The sequence below is a fragment of the Bombina bombina genome, chromosome 2 (assembly GCF_027579735.1).
Source record: "Bombina bombina isolate aBomBom1 chromosome 2, aBomBom1.pri, whole genome shotgun sequence".
NCBI lineage: Eukaryota > Metazoa > Chordata > Amphibia > Anura > Bombinatoridae > Bombina > Bombina bombina.
Genome location: NC_069500.1, coordinates 599,986,686 through 600,008,869, shown reverse-complemented (window position 1 = coordinate 600,008,869; position 22,184 = coordinate 599,986,686). Strand labels below are relative to the sequence as shown.

At 39.6% G+C, this 22,184-nt stretch overlaps 1 protein-coding gene across 4 annotated transcripts in view; it reads right to left on the bottom strand.

The window, feature by feature from the left end:
* Positions 1 to 22,184, bottom strand: part of TRPM3 (transient receptor potential cation channel subfamily M member 3) — an 814,585-nt gene that overhangs the window by 23,659 nt on the left and 768,742 nt on the right. For all 4 annotated transcript variants that reach the window (XM_053702508.1, XM_053702509.1, XM_053702510.1 and 1 more), the window contains one exon: positions 12,776 to 12,975. In XM_053702508.1, coding sequence (XP_053558483.1) covers positions 12,776 to 12,975 — 200 coding nt within the window. The remainder of the gene's footprint in view (positions 1 to 12,775; positions 12,976 to 22,184) is intronic.

The window sequence follows — 22,184 nt, the reverse complement described above, 5'->3', positions numbered from 1 at the left end:
GTTTAAATTTTTCTAGAGAAATGAATATCCTAGAAAATGCTGTTAATACCGGATTTTGTTTAAGGTAAGCCTGATTACAGTGATTTAATAACGACTAGTATCATGCTTGCTGTAAAAGGTAATATTCTTATTACTTTCTCACATTACTGAAAAATAAAACGTTTGCTGGAAGTGTTTAAACGTTTTTTTATACATATTGGTGATAAAACTTTATTGGGGCCCAGTTTTTTCCACATGGCTGGCTAGATTTTGCCTAGGGATAGTTTTGTTAGGCCCTCTCACTGTGAATACAGGTTGGGAGGGGCCTATTTTCTCGCCTAAATGCGCATTAGATTTTGCAGCTTGAAACATCCAGTTTCCCTGAAGGAGTCCCCTGAACACTTAGGACCTCTCTAAAGGGTTTTTGTGCCTTTCAAAGTCGTTATATGAAGTTAGGAGGGGGTAGTAAGTGCGCTAAAAAGAAGCTAAAGGTATCCTAAAAAAATGGATTATATATAGTATATATATTAAAATTGTAAAAAGTATCTAAGTGCAAGAAGTATCTTATGTGATAAAGTGAATGGATATCTATCCAAGTGTTAGGTGAAAAACCATATAATATTTCTGATCCCTACAATGGGAGACTATAAAAACTCAAAACTGTGTTCTATTCTAAAAGGAAATTGCTAAAAATATATGACATTTAACAGTGTTACAATATACTGGTGGGAAATAATCTATAATACTATGAAGTAGATTAGTGTAGTTACTTTATAACTAAAGTGTCAGACAGAAACAATGTGTATTTGCTATAGTGCCACAAAATAATGCTAGAAACAAATATGCACTAATAATATATACTATATAACCAAAAGTGAATGCTTGAATTATAATCTAAAAATACTTGAGGCCTGTTTTGATATAAAAAGATATTTTTATTTTGTAACACCAAAAAATCAAAGTTTAATTTAAACTAAAAATAAGGGGACGTCTCCCCAAAGATAAAATGTTAAAATCAATATTGAGCAGGTTGAAATTCCACAGCAGATATGGTATAAGCAAAAATGCTTAGCTGAAAAATGTGTTTGTAATCCACTCTGTTTATACAGGGAAAGTCAGTCTCTTTATATTGCATCAAGTATTTGTGAAATGCCGTTGCCTTGTAAATAGGCTTTGCTGATCAGGCTCGAAGCTGAGCGATAAAACAATGGTAAGACTTCTTATAACACGATACAGTCAGTGTACCTTATTATTCTTAGTATTTTAAGGTTCTTTTTACTCACTTCACCTCTCGTGTAAGACCGATGTCGTCTGTTAGGATCCAAATTCCAAACCGAATCAGTGCGCCGCGTGTGTCTTGGCGTCTGACGTCATCGGTATACTTGACAGCTTTCAATGCTGGTTATCGGCTTTCTGGATGTTCAAATCTTTAGATGTTATAGAGATAGTTACCTCTTCTATTGTAGCCAGATATGATTCCCTGCACTTAGTGCTTAATGCACGCAGGAAAAAAAGAAGGTATAAGAGGTTGTTAGATACGTGGATAACCCGGGTTATAATGAAATGCTCTGGAGAAACTTCAGAAATGAAATGTCCTCATTCAAGTGGTATTTTAGCAAATAACACAGCCACTCAGATCAACGCGTTTCGCTCACCAGGGAGCTTTTTCAAGAGTGGCTGTGTTATTTGCTAAAATACCACTTGAATGAGGACATTTCATTTCTGAAGTTTCTCCAGAGCATTTCATTATAACCCGGGTTATCCACGTATCTAACAACCTCTTATACCTTCTTTTTTTCCTGCGTGCATTAAGCACTAAGTGCAGGGAATCATATCTGGCTACAATAGAAGAGGTAACTATCTCTATAACATCTAAAGATTTGAACATCCAGAAAGCCAATAACCAGCATTGAAAGCTGTCAAGTATACCGATGACGTCAGACGCCAAGACACACGCGGCGCACTGATTCGGTTTGGAATTTGGATCCTAACAGACGACATCGGTCTTACACGAGAGGTGAAGTGAGTAAAAAGAACCTTAAAACACTAAGATTAATAAGGTACACTGACTGTATCGTGTTATAAGAAGTCTTACCATTGTTTTATCGCTCAGCTTCGAGCCTGGTCAGCAAAGCCTATTTACAAGGCAACGGAATTTCACAAATACTTGATGCAATATAAAGAGACTGACTTTCCCTGTATAAACAGAGTGGATTACAAACACATTTTTCAGCTAAGCATTTTTGCTTATACCATATCTGCTGTGGAATTTCAACCTGCTCAATATTGATTTTAACATTTTATCTTTGGGGAGACGTCCCCTTATTTTTAGTTTAAATTAAACTTTGATTTTTTGGTGTTACAAAATAAAAATATCTTTTTATATCAAAACAGGCCTCAAGTATTTTTAGATTATTATTCAAGCATTCACTTTTGGTTATATAGTATATATTATTAGTGCATATTTGTTTCTAGCATTATTTTGTGGCACTATAGCAAATACACATTGTTTCTGTCTGACACTTTAGTTATAAAGTAACTACACTAATCTACTTCATAGTATTATAGATTATTTCCCACCAGTATATTGTAACACTGTTAAATGTCATATATTTTTAGCAATTTCCTTTTAGAATAGAACACAGTTTTGAGTTTTTATAGTCTCCCATTGTAGGGATCAGAAATATTATATGGTTTTTCACCTAACACTTGGATAGATATCCATTCACTTTATCACATAAGATACTTCTTGCACTTAGATACTTTTTACAATTTTAATATATATACTATAGATAATCATTTTTTTAGGATACCTTTAGCTTCTTTTTAGCGCACTTACTACCCCGTCCTAACTTCATTCTATTTGGAAAGATAGAAGGATCTTTCCTCTTTGTAAGTTGTGTGGTATCCTCCCTCTAACCAGCGCTCTGCTTAAACACTTATTATAAAGTCGTTATATGGGCAGGTAGGGCCACAGCAGAGCTGTGGCAGTTTGTTGTGACTGTTGAAAAACGTTTATATCGTTTTTTTTATCCGGTTTTGAAACTAAGGGGTTAATCATCCATTTGCAAGTGGGTGCAATGCTCTGTTAGTCTATTATACACACTGTAAAAATTTAGTGAGATTTACTGCTTTTTATCACTGTTTTTCAATTTCTGACAAAATTTGTTTCTCTTAAAGGCACAGTACCGTTTTTATTTTTTGCTTGTTTACATTTATCAAAGTGTTTTCCAAGCTTGCTGGTCTCATTGCTAGTCTGTTTAAACATGTCTGACATAGAGGAAAATCCTGTTCATTATGTTTAGAAGCCATTGTGGAACCCCCTCTTAGAATGTGTACCAAATGTACTGATTTTACTTTAAGTTATAAAGATCATATTCTGTCTTTAAAAGATTTATCACCAGAGGAAACTGACAAGGGGGAAGTTATGCCGACTAACTCGCCCCACGTGTCAGAACCTTTGACTCCCGCTCAAGGGACTCCCGCTCAAGAGGCGCCAAGTACATCTAGCGCGCCCATGGCGTTTACTTTACAAGACATGGCGGCAGTTATGGATCATACCCTTACAGCGGTATTGTCCAAACTACCAGGGTTACAAGGAAAGCGAGACAGCTCTGGGGCTAGAAAAAATACAGAGCACTCTGATGCTTTAGTAGCTATGTCTGATATCCCCTCACAATATGCAGAAGCTGAGGCAGGAGAGCTTCTTTCTGTGGGTGATTTTTCTGACTTAGGGAAGATGCTTCAACCTGATTCTGATATGTCAACATTTAAATTTAAGCTTGAACACCTCCACGTGTTGCTCAGGGAGGTTTTAGATACTCTGGATGACTGTGACACCATTATAGTGCCAGAGAAATTGTGTAGATTGGATAAATACTATGCAGTGCCTGTTTACACTGATGTTTTTCCAATACCTAAAAGGTTTTCAGAAATTATTACTAAGGAATGGGATAGACCAGGTGTACCGTTCTCTTCCCCTCCTATTTTTAAGAAAATGTTTCCAATAGATGCCGCTACACAGGACTTATGGCAAACGGTCCCTAAGGTGGAGGGAGCAGTTTCTACCCTAGCTAAGCGTACAACTATCCCCGTCGAGGACAGTTGTGCTTTCCTAGATCCAATGGATAAAAAGTTAAAGGGTTACCTTAAGAAAATGTTTATTCAACAAGGTTTTATTCTCCAGCCTCTTGCATGCATTTCCCCGGTCACTGCTGCTGCGGCCTTCTGGTTCGAGGCCTTACAGGTAGAAACTCCATTGGATGATATACTTGACAAGCTTAAAGCGCTTAAGCTAGCCAATTAATTTGTTTCTGACGCCGTTGTTCATTTAATTAAACTAACGGCTAAGTACTCAGGTTTTGCTATTCAGGCACGTAGGGCGCTATGGCTTAAATCCTGGTCAGCTGACGTTACTTCAAAGTCTAAGCTTCTCAATATTCCCTTCAAGGGGCAGACCCTAATTGGGCCTGGACTGAAGGAGATCATTTCTGATATTACTGGAGGAAAAGGTCATGCCCTTCCTCAGGATAGGTCTAACAAATTAAGGACCAAACAAACTAATTTTCGTGCCTTTCGAAACTTTAAGACGAGCGTGGCATCATCTTCCTCTAATACAAAAAAAGAGGGAAATTTTGCCCAGTCCAAGCCGGTCTGGAGACCTAACCAGGCTTGGAACAAAAGTAAACAGGCCAAGAAGCCTGCTGCTGCGTCTAAGACAGCATGAAAGATTGGCCCCCGATCCGGTAATGGATCTAGTAGGGGGAAGACTTTCTCTCTTCACCCAGGCTTGGGCAAGAGACGTCCAGGATCCCTGGGCGTTGGAAATTGTGTCCCAGGGATATCTTCTGGACTTCAAAGCTTCTTCCCCAAAAGGAAGATTTCACTTTTCACAATTATCTGCAGACCAGATAAAAAGAGAGGCATTCTTACATTGTGTTCAAGACCTCCTAGTTATGGGAGTAATCCACCCAGTTCCAAAGGAGGAACAGGGGCAAGGATTCTATTAAAATCTATTTGTGGTTCCCAAGAAAGAGGGAACCTTCAGACCAATCTTAGATCTCAAGATCCTAAACAAATTTCTCAGGGTCCCATCTTTCAAGATGGAGACTATTCTAACCATCCTACCTATGATCCAGGAGGATCAATACATGACTACCGTGGACTTAAAGGATGCTTATCTTCACATTCTGATACACAAAGATCATCATCGGTTTCTCAGGTTCGCCTTCCTAGACAGGCATTACCAGTTTGTGGCTCTTCCCTTTGGGTTAGCTACGGCACCAAGAATCTTTACGAAGGTTCTGGGGTCAATTCTGACGGTCCTAAGGCCGCGGGGCATAGCAGTAGCCCCTTACTTAGACGACATTCTGATACAGGCGTCGAATTTCCAAATTGCCAAGTCCCATACGGACATTGTTCTGACATTCCTGAGGTCTCATGGGTGGAAAGTGAACGAAAAGAAGAGTTCTCTATCCCCTCTCACAAGAGTTTCCTTCCTGGGAACTCTGATAGATTCTGTAGAAATGAGGATTTACCTGACAGAGGCCAGGTTGTCAAAACTTCTAAATTCCTGCCGTGTTTTTTATTCTACTTCTCGCCCTTCGGTGGCTCATTGTATGGAAGTAATCGGCTTAATGGTAGCGGCAATGGACATAGTGCTGTTTGCCCGCCTACATCTCAGACCGCTGCAACTCTGCATGCTCAGTCAGTGGAATGGGGATTACACAGATTTATCCCCTCTACTAAATCTGGATCAAGAGACCAGGGATTCTCTTCTCTGGTGGCTATCTCGAGTCCATCTGTCCAAAGGTATGACCTTCCGCAGGCCAGATTGGACAATAGTAAAAACAGATGCCAGCCTTCTGGGCTGGGGGGCAGTCTGGAACTCTCTGAAGGCTCAGGGGTCATGGACTCAGGAGGAGGCTCTCCTTCCGATAAACATTCTGGAACTAAGAGCGATATTCAATGCTCTTCAGGCTTGGCCTCAGCTAGCGGCAGTGAGGTTCATCAGATTTCAGTTGGACAACATCACGACTGTAGCTTACATCAACCATCAAGGGGGAAGAAGGAGTTCCCTAGCGATGTTGGAGGTTTCAAAGATAATTCGTTGGGCAGAGATTCACTCTTGCCACCTATCAGCTATCCATATCCCAGGAGTAGAGAACTGGGAGGCGGATTTTCTAAGTCGACAGACTTTTCATCTGGGGGAGTGGGAGCTCCATCTGGAGGTGTTTGCACAGTTGATTCAACGTTGGGGCAAACCAGAACTGGATCTCATGGCATCTCGCCAGAACGCCAAGCTTCCTTGTTACGGATCCAGGTCCAGGGATCCCAAGGCAGCGCTGATAGATGCTCTAGCAGCGCCTTGGTCCTTCAAGCTGGCTTATGTGTTTCCACCGTTTCCTCTGCTTCCTCGTCTGATTGCCAAGGTCAAGCAGGAGAGAGCATCAGTGATTTTGATAGCACCTGCGTGGCCACGCAGGACTTGGAATGCAGATCTGGTGGACATGTCATCCTTTCCACCATGGACTCTGCCTCTGAGGCAGGACCTTCTACTTCAGGGTCCTTTCAACCATCTAAATCTAATTTCTCTGCGGCTGACTGCTTGGAGATTGAACACTTGATTTTATCAAAGCGTGGCTTCTCCGAGTCGGTCATTGATACCAGGAAAATCTATCATAAGATATGGTGTAAATATCTTCATTGGTGTGAATCCAAGGGTTACTCATGGAGTAAGGTCAGGATTCCTAGGATATTATCCTTTCTCCAAGATGGATTGGAGAAGGGTTTGTCAGCAAGTTCCTTAAAGGGACAGATTTCTGCTCTGTCTATTCTTTTGCACAAACGTCTGGCTGAGGTTCCAGACGTGCAGGCGTTTTGTCAGGCTTTAGTCAGAATTAAGCCTGTGTTTAAACCTGTTGCTCCGCCTTGGAGTTTAAATTTAGTTCTTAAGGTTCTTCAAGGGGTTCCGTTTGAACCCTTGCATTCCATAGATATTAAGCTCTTATCTTGGAAAGTTTCGTTTTTGGTAGCTATCTCCTCGGCTCGAAGAGTTTCGGAGTTATCTGCTTTACAATGTGATTCTCCTTATCTCATTTTTCATTCCGATAAGGTAGTGTTACGTACCAAACCTGGTTTTATACCTAAGGTGGTATCTAATAAAAATATCAATCAGGAGATTGTTGTACCGTCACTGTGTCCTAATCCTTCTTCAAAGAAGGAACGTCTTTTACACAATCTTGATGTGGTTTGTGCTTTAAAGTTTTATTTACAAGCTACTAAAGATTTTCGTCAAACATCTGCATTGTTTGTTGTCTACTCTGGACAGAGGAGAGGCCAAAAGGCTTCAGGACCTTCTCTTTCTTTTTGGCTAAGGAGTATAATACGCTTAGCTTATGAGACTGCTGGCCAGCAGCCTCCTGAAAGGATTAAAGCTCATTCTACTAGAGCGGTAGCTTCCACATGGGCTTTTAAGAATGAGGCTTCTGTTGAACAGATTTGTAAGGCGGCGACTTGGTCTTCGCTTCATACTTTTTCAAAATTCTATAAATTTGATACTTTTGCTTCTTCGGAGGCTATTTTTGGGAGAAAGGTTTTGCAGGCAGTGGTGCCTTCCGTTTAAGCACCTGCCTTGTCCCTCCCTTCATCCGTGTCCTATAGCTTTGGTATTGGTATCCCACAAGTAATGGATGATCCGTGGACTGGATACACCTTACAAGAGAAAACAAAATTTATGCTTACCTGATAAATTTATTTCTCTTGTGGTGTATCCAGTCCACGGCCCGCCCTGTCATTTTAAGGCAGGTGTGTTTTATTTTTAAACTACAGTCACCACTGCACCCTATGGTTTCTCCTTTCTCTTGCTTGTCTTCAGTCGAATGACTGGGAGTGGCAGTTAGAGGAGGAGCTATATAGATAGCTCTATATATATAGCTCTGCTGTGGGGTGATCCTCTTGCAGCTTCCTGTTGGGAAGGAGAATATCCCACAAGTAATGGATGATCCGTGGACTGGATACACCACAAGAGAAATACATTTATCAGGTAAGCATAAATTTTGTTATTTTGGCGGAAGCGATGTCTGATCGCTCCCGCTACTCGTTTTAAGTCATGACGGTCATCGGTCCTCAAGGGGTTAAGGGCCTAGGTTCAATTACTGTTGTTAACTGTGTAAACTTGTAACATAAAACATCTCCATAGACTTTAATGGAGATACTTCTTGTTAACACCAATTTACACACTTACAACATTTGCACATGCTGGATGCAGATATTTTTCAAAGCAGTGATTAATGGGGTATACAAATCAAAATAAAACTTGCATTATTCAGGCAAAGCATAAAATTGAAAAAAATTAAACAAACAATCTTTTAATTTTAATTTCAGGCATGAATATTATATATATATATATATATATATATATATATATATATATATATATATATATATATATATATATATATATATATATATACTATATATATATATATATATATACTGTATGTTTGTGTGTGCGCTTGAAAAATGCAGTCATCTAGTTGTCTAGAATGACTGCATGATGACACCGGGCAACTATGGATCAGCAGAGATCCTACAATTTAGGTGTTTATTTATGTTTGTATTTATTTAAATTATGTTACCCGTGTGCAGGATGTAAATATTTCCACTGAGCGGGCATTTATGGCAAGATATGGGCTATGGAGGGGAGGGCATTGCTTAGCTGGGCAGCAAGATGAGTGCTGTGGAGGGAGGGTCAGCGGTGTAGGGGGCAAGATAAGGGCTAGGAAGGGGGGGCAGAGCTGGGCAGTGAGATGAGGGCTGTAGAGGGAGAAGAAGGTGAAGTAGGGCGGAAAAATGGGCGTTGGTGGGAGTGAAGGGGGCCAAGCAGGAGCAGTGAGACAAGGACCAAGTAGACACCACTGCTGAATCGTAAGCAGCATGTTAGGAGGGAGACGGAGACCCAGGTTGGTTCTAGCCTCTGCCTTGGATGTCAGCTCTGATGGCAGCATTTTGACATGGAGAGGATGTTATAGTAGGTATGTTGAAGAATATGTGTGCTCTCCCCCACCTTTGCACTCTCTCCCCCCTTTTTTCTCAATTCCCTTTGCTCCCTCTTTTACTCTCTCCCCCTTTTGCTCTCTCATCCTCTTTGTTCCTACTTACCCACTTTTGCTTCACTTCTCTCCCACCCCCTCTTTTTTCTCTCTCTCTCTCTCTCTCTCTCTCTCTCTCTCTCTCTCTCTCTCTCTCTCTCTCTCTCTCTCTCTCTCTCTCTCTCTCTCTCTCTCTCTCTCTCTCTCTCTCTCTCTCTCTCTCTCTCTCTCTCTTTCTCTGTCTTTCTGTCTCTCTCTTTTTGTCCCTCTCCTCCCTCTGCTCTTTCTCTATTCCCTCCTTGTGTTTAGTGTGTGTGGAGTGGTGGAGTGTGGGTTTATGTGCAGATCGTATTTGTATGTGTGTGTGAAGAGTATGTGTAAGGAGCATGTGTGGAGTGTGTGTGTGTAGTGGTGGAGTGTGGGTTTCTGTGTGGTGTGTGTGTGCGTGTGCAGATCGTATTTGTGCGTGTATGTGAAGTGTATGTGTAAGGAGTATGTGTGGAGTGTGTGTGGGGTGTTATTCTTAATACAAATGTGTAATACAAGTGTATACCTGTGTATTACAAGTTTATGTATGACACCATGCAAATTTGGAGTTGAAAAAGTGGGTAACTAAGACATTTTTATGGGACTACTAGCTCTTGGGCACATTTTTCAACTCCTATATATATATATATATATATATATATATATATATATATATATATATATATATATATATATATATATATATATATATATAGTTACAAACACTGTTGCCATATAGTGCCCAAGACATGTTCCTAAGACTACCCTAAAAGTATCCATTGAAAAGAGCTTAGTTTAATAAAGAATACTATAGTGTTGCTGTCATTTATGATATTCAGTGTGTAGCTAAAGAGCATATACACTACCTTCAAAGAGACAGGAAAGCCAAAGTGAATGATTCAGATAGAGGGGCCTATTTATCAAAGGTCTTGTGGACCTGATCCGACAGTGCGGATCAGGTCCGCAAGACCTCACTAAATGCGGAGAGCAATACACTCTCCGCATTTAACATTGCACCAGCAGCTCACAAGAGCTGCTGGTGCAATGCCGCCCCCTGCGGACTCACGGCCAATCGGCTGCCAGCAGGGAGGTGTCAATCAACCCGATCGTACTCGATCGGGTTGATTTCCGGCGATTCCTGTCCGCCTCATCAGAGCAGGCGGACAGGGTTATGGAACAGCAGTCTTTAGAAGACTCGCCAGAAAACACAGGCCCACAAGCTCCATTCGGAGCTTGATAAATGGGCCCCAAAGCATGCAATTTTAAACAACATTTAATTTACTTTTATTTTCTAATTTGCTTCATCTCTTGGTGTCATTTGTCGAAATATACACATAGGTAGGTTTAGGAGCAGCACTGCACTACTGGGAATCAGCTGCTGATTGGCAATGGCAAACACATGCCTGTTGTCATTGGCTCACCCAATATGTTTAGCTAATTTCTAGTAGTGCATTATTGCTCCTTTCAACAAAGGATACCAACAAAATGAAGCAAATTGGCTAATAATTGCTGTTTAAATTGTATCCCCTACCTGAATCATAGATGTAAAATGTTGGGTTTCATTTCCCTTAAGTTATATAGTACTTAAAGGGACAGTAAAGTCAAAACTAAACTTTCATGATTCAGATAGGGCATGCAATTTTAAACAACTTTCCAATGTACTTTTATCATAAAATTTGCTTTGTTCCTTTGTGGTATTTTTTAAAAGCTAAACCTAGCTAGACTCAAACTGATTTCTAAACCGTTGAAAACCGCCTCTTAGCTCAGAGCATTTTGAAAGTTTTTCACAGTTAGACAGTGTTAGTTCATGTGTGTCATATAGATAACATTGTGCTCACTCCCATGAAGTTATTTAGGAGTCTTCACTGATTGACTACACTGCATGTCTGTCAAAAGCACTTATATAAGGAGGCTGTCTGCAGAGGCTTAGATACAAGGTAATCACAGATGTAAAAAGCATATTAATATAACTGTGCTGGTTATGCACATGTGCAGGGAACCAGCAACTGCTGTGAGATCAGACAGAGTGGTGACATAATTCACAGACAAATTGTACTGATGCACCCCCTTTATATTAATGCTCCAGGAAAATAAAGGAAGAAAAATATCTGGTCTGGAATAAGGAATAAAGAGCTGTACCGGAGGGGTGAAATACCTTTACACTGGATACTCCAGAGGAGTGAGAAACAACGCTGGATATTGGTTCAGGAGAAGGCTGTTTATAGCCCCCACGTTATACACTTACCTCATATCGATTGAGGTAACACCAAGTGAGTGGCCATTTGAATGTATATATTCTGTCTGTCTGTGAAGCCATAACATACTGCACCCAGATCCGCTTTTTTGTGCGCCCCCTCCCTCTTCTACCCACTTCAGATTACACTGAGATCTCCCAGGGGACACTTGGTTATATTTTTGGAAAAAGGCTCCAAGAAAAGTGGATTCAATCCTCATCTATATAAAGATTAACTGTCTTTTTGGTTCAGGTTTTATTTTTATTGAATATAATATAAAGGAGGACATTGCTGACCCATTGTAACATGACAAGTAAAAAGACATTTTCATTTTGTAAACTTACAGGTATCTAGATACTGTTGCAAGTTGTAATCTTATGTAAATTGGTCTCATTGTATACATTGTGTGGTATCTGTTACCCATCCCAGTGAGCGCTGATATTGTTGTGTGTTTTTCTATTTTATATATATATATATATATATATATATATATATATATATATATATATATATATATATATATATATATATATATATATATGATTGTTTTTGGTACTATATATATATATATATATATATATATAGTACCAAAAACAATCATATATGTATAGAAATATGAATTTATGAATACATAGAACATATTCTGGTATGTGAAGAACATTGGAATGTGAAATATTAATATTTTCATGGTTGGTTAGCGCACTTGAAAAATTGAGATCGGGTTTGTGCGCCAGTAGTGTTTTTTATTCAACTCAATTGGGGGAATACGTTAACGTGGCTGTGATATTGTAAGTTTGACTTTTTGCGAATGTCGGGTTAGCGCTCAAGTGAAAACATTTTACTTTCAACTTCTAATACGCGCAGTATCCAACGAGTACAAAAAGTCTAGCATTGTTAACACGTGAGTGGGAGCCCAACATGTATGTTAGTTCATGTATAAATGTCAGTATTCTAAACCACCTGAATTTGCATACACTATAAATACAAAGAGGTAAATTTGGTAATAGAAATAAAGTTTTTCAAAATTGTATCTCTTTCAGAATGAAAGTTTAATTTTGACCTTCATCTACGTGATGGAAATTACCTTTCAATAAAATGTTACACTGTAAACTATTGTAATTTATCACAATCTATGTTGTATTAAAGTTTTTTTTTAAATAAATGTAGAAATAGAATAAGTCTAAAGTCTAATTTATAGAACATGCTGCATTTTTATAGTTTGTCTAGATTACATAAGTAGAATATATTGGGTTTCACAGGCATCTAAAAAAGGGTAAGGGAAATCATATCTATTTGTAAATAAATCTGAGGTGTCATAAATCAAATGACTGAGTTATTTAAAGAAGTTGTTGTAAGGCTCAATAAATATAAATTGTTGCTGATGTGCTTTAGTAGAGTTCTGTTAATGACTAGTGAAGACATTTTAGTAAAATAAAACCTTACTTAGTCCATAATCTCGTTCCTCTTGGTCACTTTCCTGCTTCCTCCAGCGACAGCAAAGATGTTTACATATCATGGTGAAATGACTGAAAATAATCAGAGGTGGTGGAAGGACTGGTCTTTCATGGAACGTCATTATAAGCTGATAACGTTGGAACTTCCAAACTTGGTTTGATATTGACTTGACTTCAAAGAATGTATTGCTAAAATAGGGGGAAACGTTAATTACACACAAGGTTAAAAAGGATCTCAGTTTCAAACAGCACTAATTTCCTTTACTCATTGATATATTATTTAGATATTTTCAGCATTGAATATTTTATAACACTACAAACAAATGCTTAAATTAGCTGACATGCATTCAGGTATTTGAATTAGCTAAACTACTTGAATTTAAACATTGCTGGTACATCTGTATTTCCCACATTCGGATTAGGTAAACAGAGAAAAAGATATTAGAAACAGGGTTTTCTCCGAATTTTTAAGGATTTTTATTGACTCACGCATAAGCAAAGTATACACAGCCAATGGGAAAGTAAAACATGGTGACTAATTGTTTCATAATTGATAACTGCGTACAAGTGTTTTTACTATATAATAATATCAATTTAGGATGAGTGAAGTTAAAAGGACAGTCAACACCAGAATTTTTGTTTTTAACTCTGTAATTACCTTGTATCTAAGCCTCTGCAAACTGCCCCCTTATTTCAGTTCTTTTGACAGACTTGCATTTTGGCCAATTAGTGCTGACTCCTAGGTAACCTCACGTGCGTGAGCTCAATGTTGTTTAAATGACACACATGAACTAACACCCCCTAGTGGTGGAAAACTGTCAAAATGCATTCAGATTAAAGGCGGCCTTCAAGGTCTAATAAATTAGCATATAAGCCTATCTAGGTTTAGCTTTCAACTAAGAACACCAAGAGAAGAAAGCAAAATTGGTGATAAAAGTAAATTGGAAAGTTGTTTAAAATTACATGCCCTGTTTGAATCATAAAAGTTTATTTTGAACTTGACTGTCTCTTATTAAAAAAACTATTCTAAAACTGCCAAACATTTTGTTCTCATAAATCAGATGTACTGTTCTTTGTGTACATGTTAGCATAATATGTGTACATTATAAACTAGGATCTGATCATGTTTATTACAAAGTGAATTTTCTTTCCTAAGATATGGTGAGCCCCCGGCTTGAGTAATTACTGTTGGGAATATCACTCCTGGCCAGCAGGAGGAGGCAAAGAGCACCACAGTTAAACTGTTAAGCATCACTCCCTTACCCACAAGACCCAGTCATTCTCTTTGCCTTCGGTGCATGGAGGAGGTGAAGTTTAGGTGTCTGAAGAAACATTTTTATTTAATCTACAAGCAAGTTTTGGGGTATAGCCATATTCCACGTCATTCCTTGCAGTCGGATAGTGGTAGCTTTAAAGCAGTTAGGAACTTGTAAAGAGGTACTGCGTTTTCCTAACAATTGCTGCTCTTGTTTAGAAAGCCAGAGTTGGCTGCTCGGTTATTCTTTTTCAAAGGTCTCTGTGAAGAACTGTGTCTTCTCATACCTTGTAACTGTCTACATGCCGGACAGCAGAGCAGGTAAGTGATTTTTCTTCCAGTTGGGGAGACCATGCACTTAACAAATTAAAAGACACTGTTTTTTTATTGGGACATAGATAATCCTGTTGTATGGGTTACACTGGGGCATGAAGCAGGCACTGTAGCATGTGTGAGACTAACATTTAACTCTTTTAAAAAGAAAGGGTAAAATGTTTTTATTCGGCTTTATTTTCTGACACATATTTACTTGATAAAACAATTTAAGTTTAAACTGAAAGTAAGGCTGAATTTTCTATTTCAGCAGCTTATTCATTTCCCCTTTGCTTTAAATAAAACAATGCAACATTTTAAACTGTTCGGTTTGAAAAAACAATGATTTCTGGTACTCAGTGTACCAGGAAGCTATTTTTAGTGCCTCTCTGTGTCACAGCAGTAATTTGAGCTCGGCAGTTGCAGTCACATGACCGGCTTTACTTCATAACGTTTCTTAGGGAAAAGTTATTTTTCTCCATTTCTGGGTGATCCGGTCTTAATTGGTAGCGGTAAGGCCCCTCAGTAATTAAGGTGTGGGGTTGACTGATATTTTAGCAGTTTTTTTGATGTTTTTTAAATGTTTTTTCTTAACTTTTCTCACATAATTTTAGCTGGGGATCGATCCTAATTTGGGATAAAATGTATAGCTAATTTTTTCCTTGGCTTATTTTTTTTTGTGAAAATTATTTTTTTATTGAGGTTGAAGGAAAATGTAACATACAATAGTCCATCTGCACAGGTTAAATACATAATACAATGTCACAATAAAAGTTTAGAACAGAAGATATAGATTATCCTATTCAATAGCTAATGTTAAGTAATGATAGAGAGATAATTATAATGATGAAGAATAACCTGTGCAAAGGTGTGAAAGACCTCTTTTTCTATAAACCAAGCACTACCAGGTATAACAAATTATATTATGAAATAGGTATATAGATTTCCTTGGCTTATTTTAATTGAATATTAAAATCTTTGAAACTTATCTGTACAAGTTTATTTACTGTTTCACAACATGTCTGATATGGAGCAAGAGCCTGCTCTCATGAATTCATGCTTATTATGTTTATTATATTATGCACAAATAGTAGCTCCTATGCAATTTTGTTCTTCATGTGTCAAGAAAACCTTGCAAAATAAAGGTCAATTTTTTTAGCCTAATGTGTCTCAGGATGATGCTGTTAAAATAATACTTCAGATTTCTCCTGCTACATCCCAAGCCTCAATGGCGTCACATGCAGTGTCCTGTGGTTCATCTATAACTCCTAGTGGAGTTTATTTAAAAACAGAAATTGCTGCCCAGGTATCTTCAGCTGTATCTGCGGCATTAGCTGCCATTCCCAGATTACAGGGAAAATGCAAGAGGAAATCTAGAAATTCAGAAAGTAATGTGCATGTCCTCAGTTCTGTTTCCCAAGTTGCCCTTTCTCATAAGTCTGCTGAGGAAGATACATCAGGACTTTCTGAGGGTGAAATCTCAGATTTGGACAGTATAATTCCTTCTTCTGCGACTGAGGTGGTATTCTTCAGATTTAAGCTTGAACACCTTTGTGTGACTCAGATACTCCTGTTGTTGTCACTCCTAAGAAATCTAGTAAACGTAATAGTTTCTTTGATGAACCTTCCACTTCTGAGGTTTTTCCTGTGCCGGACCGTGCTAGGGAGATTATCTCACAGGAATGGGAGAAATCAGGGGTGTCTTTTTCCCTGTCTCCAATATTTAATAAAATGTTTAGTGTCGAGGACTCCATTAAAGACCCTTGGAATACTGTACCCAAAGTTGAAGGGGCCATTTTCACTCTTCCTATTGAGGATAGCTGCTCTTTTAAGGATCTGATGGACAAGAAGCTGGAGGCTTATTTGAAAAAGATTTATGTTCATCATGGTCTCCAATGGCAACCTGTGGTGTGTATTGCCACCGTGACTAGTGCAGCATCTTATTGGTTCGACGCCTTGTCTGATTCTCTTCCAGTAGAGACTTCCTTCAGGATAGGATTAAAGCTCTTAAGTTGGCCAATTCCTTTATTGCAGATGCCATTTTACAGGTTTTTAGACTATGAGCTAAAATTTCTAGTTTTGCTGTCCTAGCCCGCAAGGCGTTATAGTGGAAATCCTGGCCTGCGAAAGTTTCCTCTAAAGTCAAGCTTCTGGTATTTCCTTATAAGGGCAAAACCTTGTTTGGACTCGGTTTGGCAGAAATTATCTCTGATATAACAGGGGGGGGGAAAGGGGAAATTTTCGGTCCTTTCGTAACTTTAGAGGAAAGCCTTCCCCTTCTTCTTCCAAGCAGGAACAATCCAAGTCTTCTTGGAAACCCAATCAGTCTTGGAACAACAATCAAATAAACCAGCAGCTGATTCCAAATCAGTATGAAGGGTTTGCCCCCGATCTGGGATCAGATCAGGTGGGGGGCAGACTTTCTCAGTTCTCTCAAGCCTGGATACGAGATGTCCCAGATCCCTGGACTGTGGACATAGTATCCCCGGGTTACAAATTAGTATTCAAGACTTTTCCTCCCAGAGGCAGATTCCTTCTCTCAAGATTATCTGCAGACCAGATAAAGAGAGAGGCATTTTTGAAATGTATACAACAAGTTCCAATTCCAGTGCAGGAACAGGGTCTCGGGTTCTACTCCAACCTCTTTGTGGTTCCCAAAAAAGAGGGAACTTTCCATCCCATTCTGGAGTTGAAGTGTCTAAACAAGTTTCTCAAAGTTCCATCCTCCATGATGGAGACTATATGCTCCATTCTTCCTTTAGTACAAGAGGGTCAGTTCATGACAACCATAGACCTAAAGGATGCACATCTTCATGTTCCTATTCACAGGGACCATCACAGATTCCTGAGATTTGTTTTTCTGGAGAAACATTTCCAGTTCGTGACCCTTCCATTTGGTCTAGCCACGGCTCCCAGAATTTTTTCAAAGGTTCTGGGGTCTTTTTTGGCAGTGATCCGTTCTTATGGAATTGCTGTGGCACCCTACCTGGACGACATATTGGTTCAGGTGCCATCTTTTCAACTAGCAAAATCTCACACAGAGATATTGTTGTCTTTTCTTCTTTCCCACGGATGGAATGTGAGTCTGGAAAAAAACTCCCTTTACCCTGCTACAAGAGTAGTGTTCTTAAGGACCATAATAGATTCTCTATTGATGAAGATTTATCTGACAGAGGTCAGGAAAAACAAAATAATTTCCTCTTGCCTCTCTCTTCAGGTTTCTGCTCATCCTTCAGTGGCTCAATGTATGGAGGTTATCGGTCTGATGGTGGCTTCCATGGACATCATTCCTTTTGCTCGATTCCATTTGAGAGCTCTCCAGTTGTGCATGCTCAGACAATGGAATGGCAACCATGCAAATCTATCTCAGAGAATAGAGTTATATCAGTCATCAAGGGATTCTCTCCCATGGTGGATTTCTCAGGAACATCTGACTCAGGGCGCATTCTTTCAGAGACCTTCCTGGGTGATCGTGACCATGGACGCCAGCCTTCTGGGCTGAGGAGCAGTCTGGAACTCAGAGTTGAAGGTTATTTACAATGCTCTATTGGCTTGGTCTCAGTTGTCCTCAGCCCAGTTTATCAGGTTCGAGACCCACAATTGCTGTTTATCTGCCATCCACATTCCAGGAGTAGACAACTGGGAAGCAGATTGTCTGAGCAGACAGACTTTTCATCCCAGGGAGTGGGAACTCCATCCGGAGGTGTTTTCCAGCTTAGTCCTCAAATGGGGGGGTGCTGGAATTAGATCTGATGGCACCCCATCAGAACGCCAAGCTTCCAAGGTACGGTTCAAGGTCAAGAGATCTGCAGGCCTTTCTGATAGATGCTCTGGCGGTTCCTTGGGTTTTCAGGTTGGCATACCTGTTTCCTCCGTTTGCTGTCCTTCCACGAGTCATTGCTCATATCAAACAGGAGAGTGCGTTGGTGATTCTAATAGCCCCTGCGTGGCCTCGCAAGATCTGGTTTGCAGACCTAGTGGAGATATCATCTCTCCCACCTTGGAGACTACCTCTGAGGAAGGACCTCCTGATTCAGGGTCCCTTCCTTCATCCAAATCTTGTTCCTCTGAATCTGACTGGTTGGAGATTGAATGCTTAATTCTGTCTAAGCGTGTTTTTTCTGAGTTGGTCATTGAGACCATGATTCAGGCTTGCAAGCTTGTTACTAGAAAGATTTACCATAAGATATGGCATAAATATCTTTATTGGTGTGAATCCAAGGGCTAATCTTGGAGTAGAATTAGAATTCCTAGATTTTTATGTTTTCTTCAGGAAGGCCTGGAGAAGGAATTGTCAGTCAGGACCCTGAAGGGTCAGATTTCTGCTTTATCAGTTTTACTACATAAACGTTTGGCGGATGTGCCAGATGTGCAATCTTTTTGTCAGGCCTTGGTCAAAATCAGGCCTGGAGAAAGGATTGTCAGTCAGGACCCTGAAGGGTCAGATTTCTGCTTTATCAGTTTTACTACATAAACGTTTGGCGGATGTGCCAGATGTGCAATCTTTTTGTCAGGCCTTGGTCAAAATCAGGCCTGTCTTTAAGTCTGTTGCTCCTCCTTGGAGCCTTAACCTTGTTTTTAAAGTGTTACATCTGGCTCCGTTTGAGCCGTTGAATTCCATAGACATTAAGTTGTTATCTTGGAAGGTTTTGTTTCTTGTTGATATCTTTCTGCTCGAAGAGTCTCGGAACTCTCAGCTCTGTAGTGTGATTCCCCTTATCTTATTTTTCATGCCGATAAGGCAGTTCTTCGTACTAAGTTAGGTTTCCTTCCTAAGATTGCTTCTAATAGAAATATCAATCAGGAAATTGTTATTCCCTCTCTGTGTCCTAATCCTTCTTCTTCCAAAGAATCTTTGGATGTTGTACGTGCTCTTAAATTCTACTTACAGATGACTAAGGATTTTCGCCAGTCTTCTGCCCTCTTTGTTTCTCTGGGAAATGTAAAGGTCAGAAAGCTACTGCTACTACTCTTTCTTTTTGGTTACGAAGTATAATTTGTTTGGCTTATGAGAATGCTGGACAGCAGCCTCCTGAGATAATTATGGCTCATTCCACAAGAGCTGTTTCCTCTTCTTGGGCTTTCAAAAATTAAGCTTCTGTGGAACAAATTTGCAAGGCTGCAACTTGGTCTTCTCTACATACTTTTTTAAAATTTTTATAAATTTGATACTTTTGCCCCGGCTGAGGCTTCTTTTGGGAGAAAGTTTCTTCAAGCGGTGGTGCCTTCTGTTTAGGACTGCCTGTCTTGTCCCTCCCTATTTATCCATGTCCTCTTGCTTGGGTTTTGGTTCCCAACAGGTTATCAGCAGTGACCAGTGTGGCAGTTGAATGGGTTACCCTGCAAATGGTTCTGACATATATGTTGGTGATGTGACTAAGCACAGTCATGCATAACAATTATTAAATAATATGTTCTTCATCACTAATAAGAGAAAAACATTCCTTTCATTAAACTCGACTGGGAAAATGAATATTATGGTATCTCTGCTAAACAGGTCTGACTTGAGTTTAGCAAAGGAGTCACAAAGGCCTAGATTTGGAGTTTGGCGTTAGCCGTGAAAACCAGCGTTAGAGGCTCCTAACGCTGGTTTTAGGCTACCTCCGGTATTTGGAGTCACTCGAAATAGGGTCTAATGCTCACTTTTCAGCCGCGACTTTTCCATACCGCAGATCCCCTTACGTCAATTGCGTATCCTATCTTTTCAATGGGATCTTTCTAACTCCGGTATTTAGAGTCGTGTCTGAAGTGAGCGTTAGACATCTAACAACAAAACTCCAGCCGCAGGAAAAAAGTCAGTAGTTAAGAGCTTTCTGGGCTAACGCCGGTTTATAAAGCTCTTAACTACTGTGCTCTAAAGTACACTAACACCCATAAACTACCTATGTACCCCTAAACCGAGGTCCCCCCACATCGCCGACACTCGATTAAATTTTTTTAACCCCTAATCTGCTGACCGCAAAGCGCCGCCACCTACGATATCCTTATGTACCCCTAATCTGCTGCCCCTAACACCGCCGACCCCTGTATTATATTTATTAACCCCTAACCTGCCCCCCACAATGTCGCCTCCACCTACCTACACTTATTAACCCCTAATCTGCCGACCGCAAAGCGCCGCCACCTACGTTATCCTTATGTACCCCTAATCTGCTGCCCCTAACACCGCCGACCCCTATATTATATTTATTAACCCCTAATCTGCCCCCCACAACGTCGCCTCCACCTACCTACACTTATTAACCCCTAATCTGCCGACCGGACCTGACCGCTACTATAATAAAGTTATTAACCCCTAATCCGCCTCACTAACCCTATAATAAATAGTATTAAACCCTAATCTGCCCTCCCTAACATCGCCGACACCTAACTTCAAACATTAACCCCTAATCTGCCGACTGGAGCTCACCGCTATTCTAATAAATGTATTAACCCCTAAAGCTAAGTCTAACCCTAACACTAACACCCCCCTAAGTTAAATATAATTTAAATCTAACGAAATTAATTAACTCGTATTAAATAAATTATTCCTATTTAAAGCTAAATACTTACCTGTAAAATAAATCCTAATATAGCTACAATATAAATTATAGTTATATTATAGCTATTTTAGGATTTATATTTATTTTACAGGTAACTTTGTATTTATTTTAACCAGGTACAATAGCTATTAAATAGTTAAGAACTATTTAATAGCTAAAATAGTTAAAATAATTACAAATTTACCTGTAAAATAAATCCTAACCTAAGTTACAATTAAACCTAACACTACACTATCAATAAATTAATTAAATAAACTACCTACAATTACCTACAATTAACCTAACACTACACTATCAATAAATTAATTAAATACAATTCCTACAAATAAATACAATTAAATAAACTAGCTAAAGTACAAAAAATAAAAAAGAACTAAGTTACAAAAAATAAAAAAATATTTACAAACATAAGAAAAATATTACAACAATTTTAAACTAATTACACCTACTCTAAGCCCCCTAATAAAATAACAAAGCCCCCCAAAATAACAAAAAATGCCCTACCCTATTCTAAATTACTAAAGTTCAAAGCTCTTTTACCTTACCAGCCCTGAACAGGGCCCTTTGCGGGGCATGCCCCAAAGAATTCAGCTCTTTTGCCTGTAAAACAAAAACATACAATACCCCCCCCCAACATTACAACCCACCACCCACATACCCCTAATCTAACCCAAACCTCCCTTAAATAAACCTAACACTAAGCCCCTGAAGATCTTCCTACCTTATCTTCACCATACCAGGTTCACCGATCCGTCCTGAAGAGCTCCTCCGATGTCCTGATCCAAGCCCAAGCGGGGGGCTGAAGAGGTCCATGATCCGGCTGAAGTCTTCATCCAAGCGGGAGCTGAAGAGGTCCATGATCTGGCTGAAGTCTTCATCCAAGCGGGAGCTGAAGAGGTCCATGATCCGGATGAAATCTTCTATCAACGGCATCTTCAATCTTCTTTCTTCGGGAGCCATCATCTTCCATCAGACGCGGAACATCCTCTTCTCCCGACGCCTACTAGCCGAATGACGGTTCCTTTAAGGGACGTCATCCAAGATGGCGTCCCTCGAATTCCGATTGGCTGATAGGATTCTATCAGCCAATCGGAATTAAGGTAGGAATATTCTGATTGGCTGATGGAATCAGCCAATCAGAATCAAGTTCAATCCGATTGGCTGATCCAATCAGCCAATCAGATCGAGCTTGCATTCTATTGGCTTTTCCTATCAGCCAATAGAATGCGAGCTCAATCTGATTGGCTGATTGGATCAGCCAATCGGATTGAACTTGATTCTGATTGGCT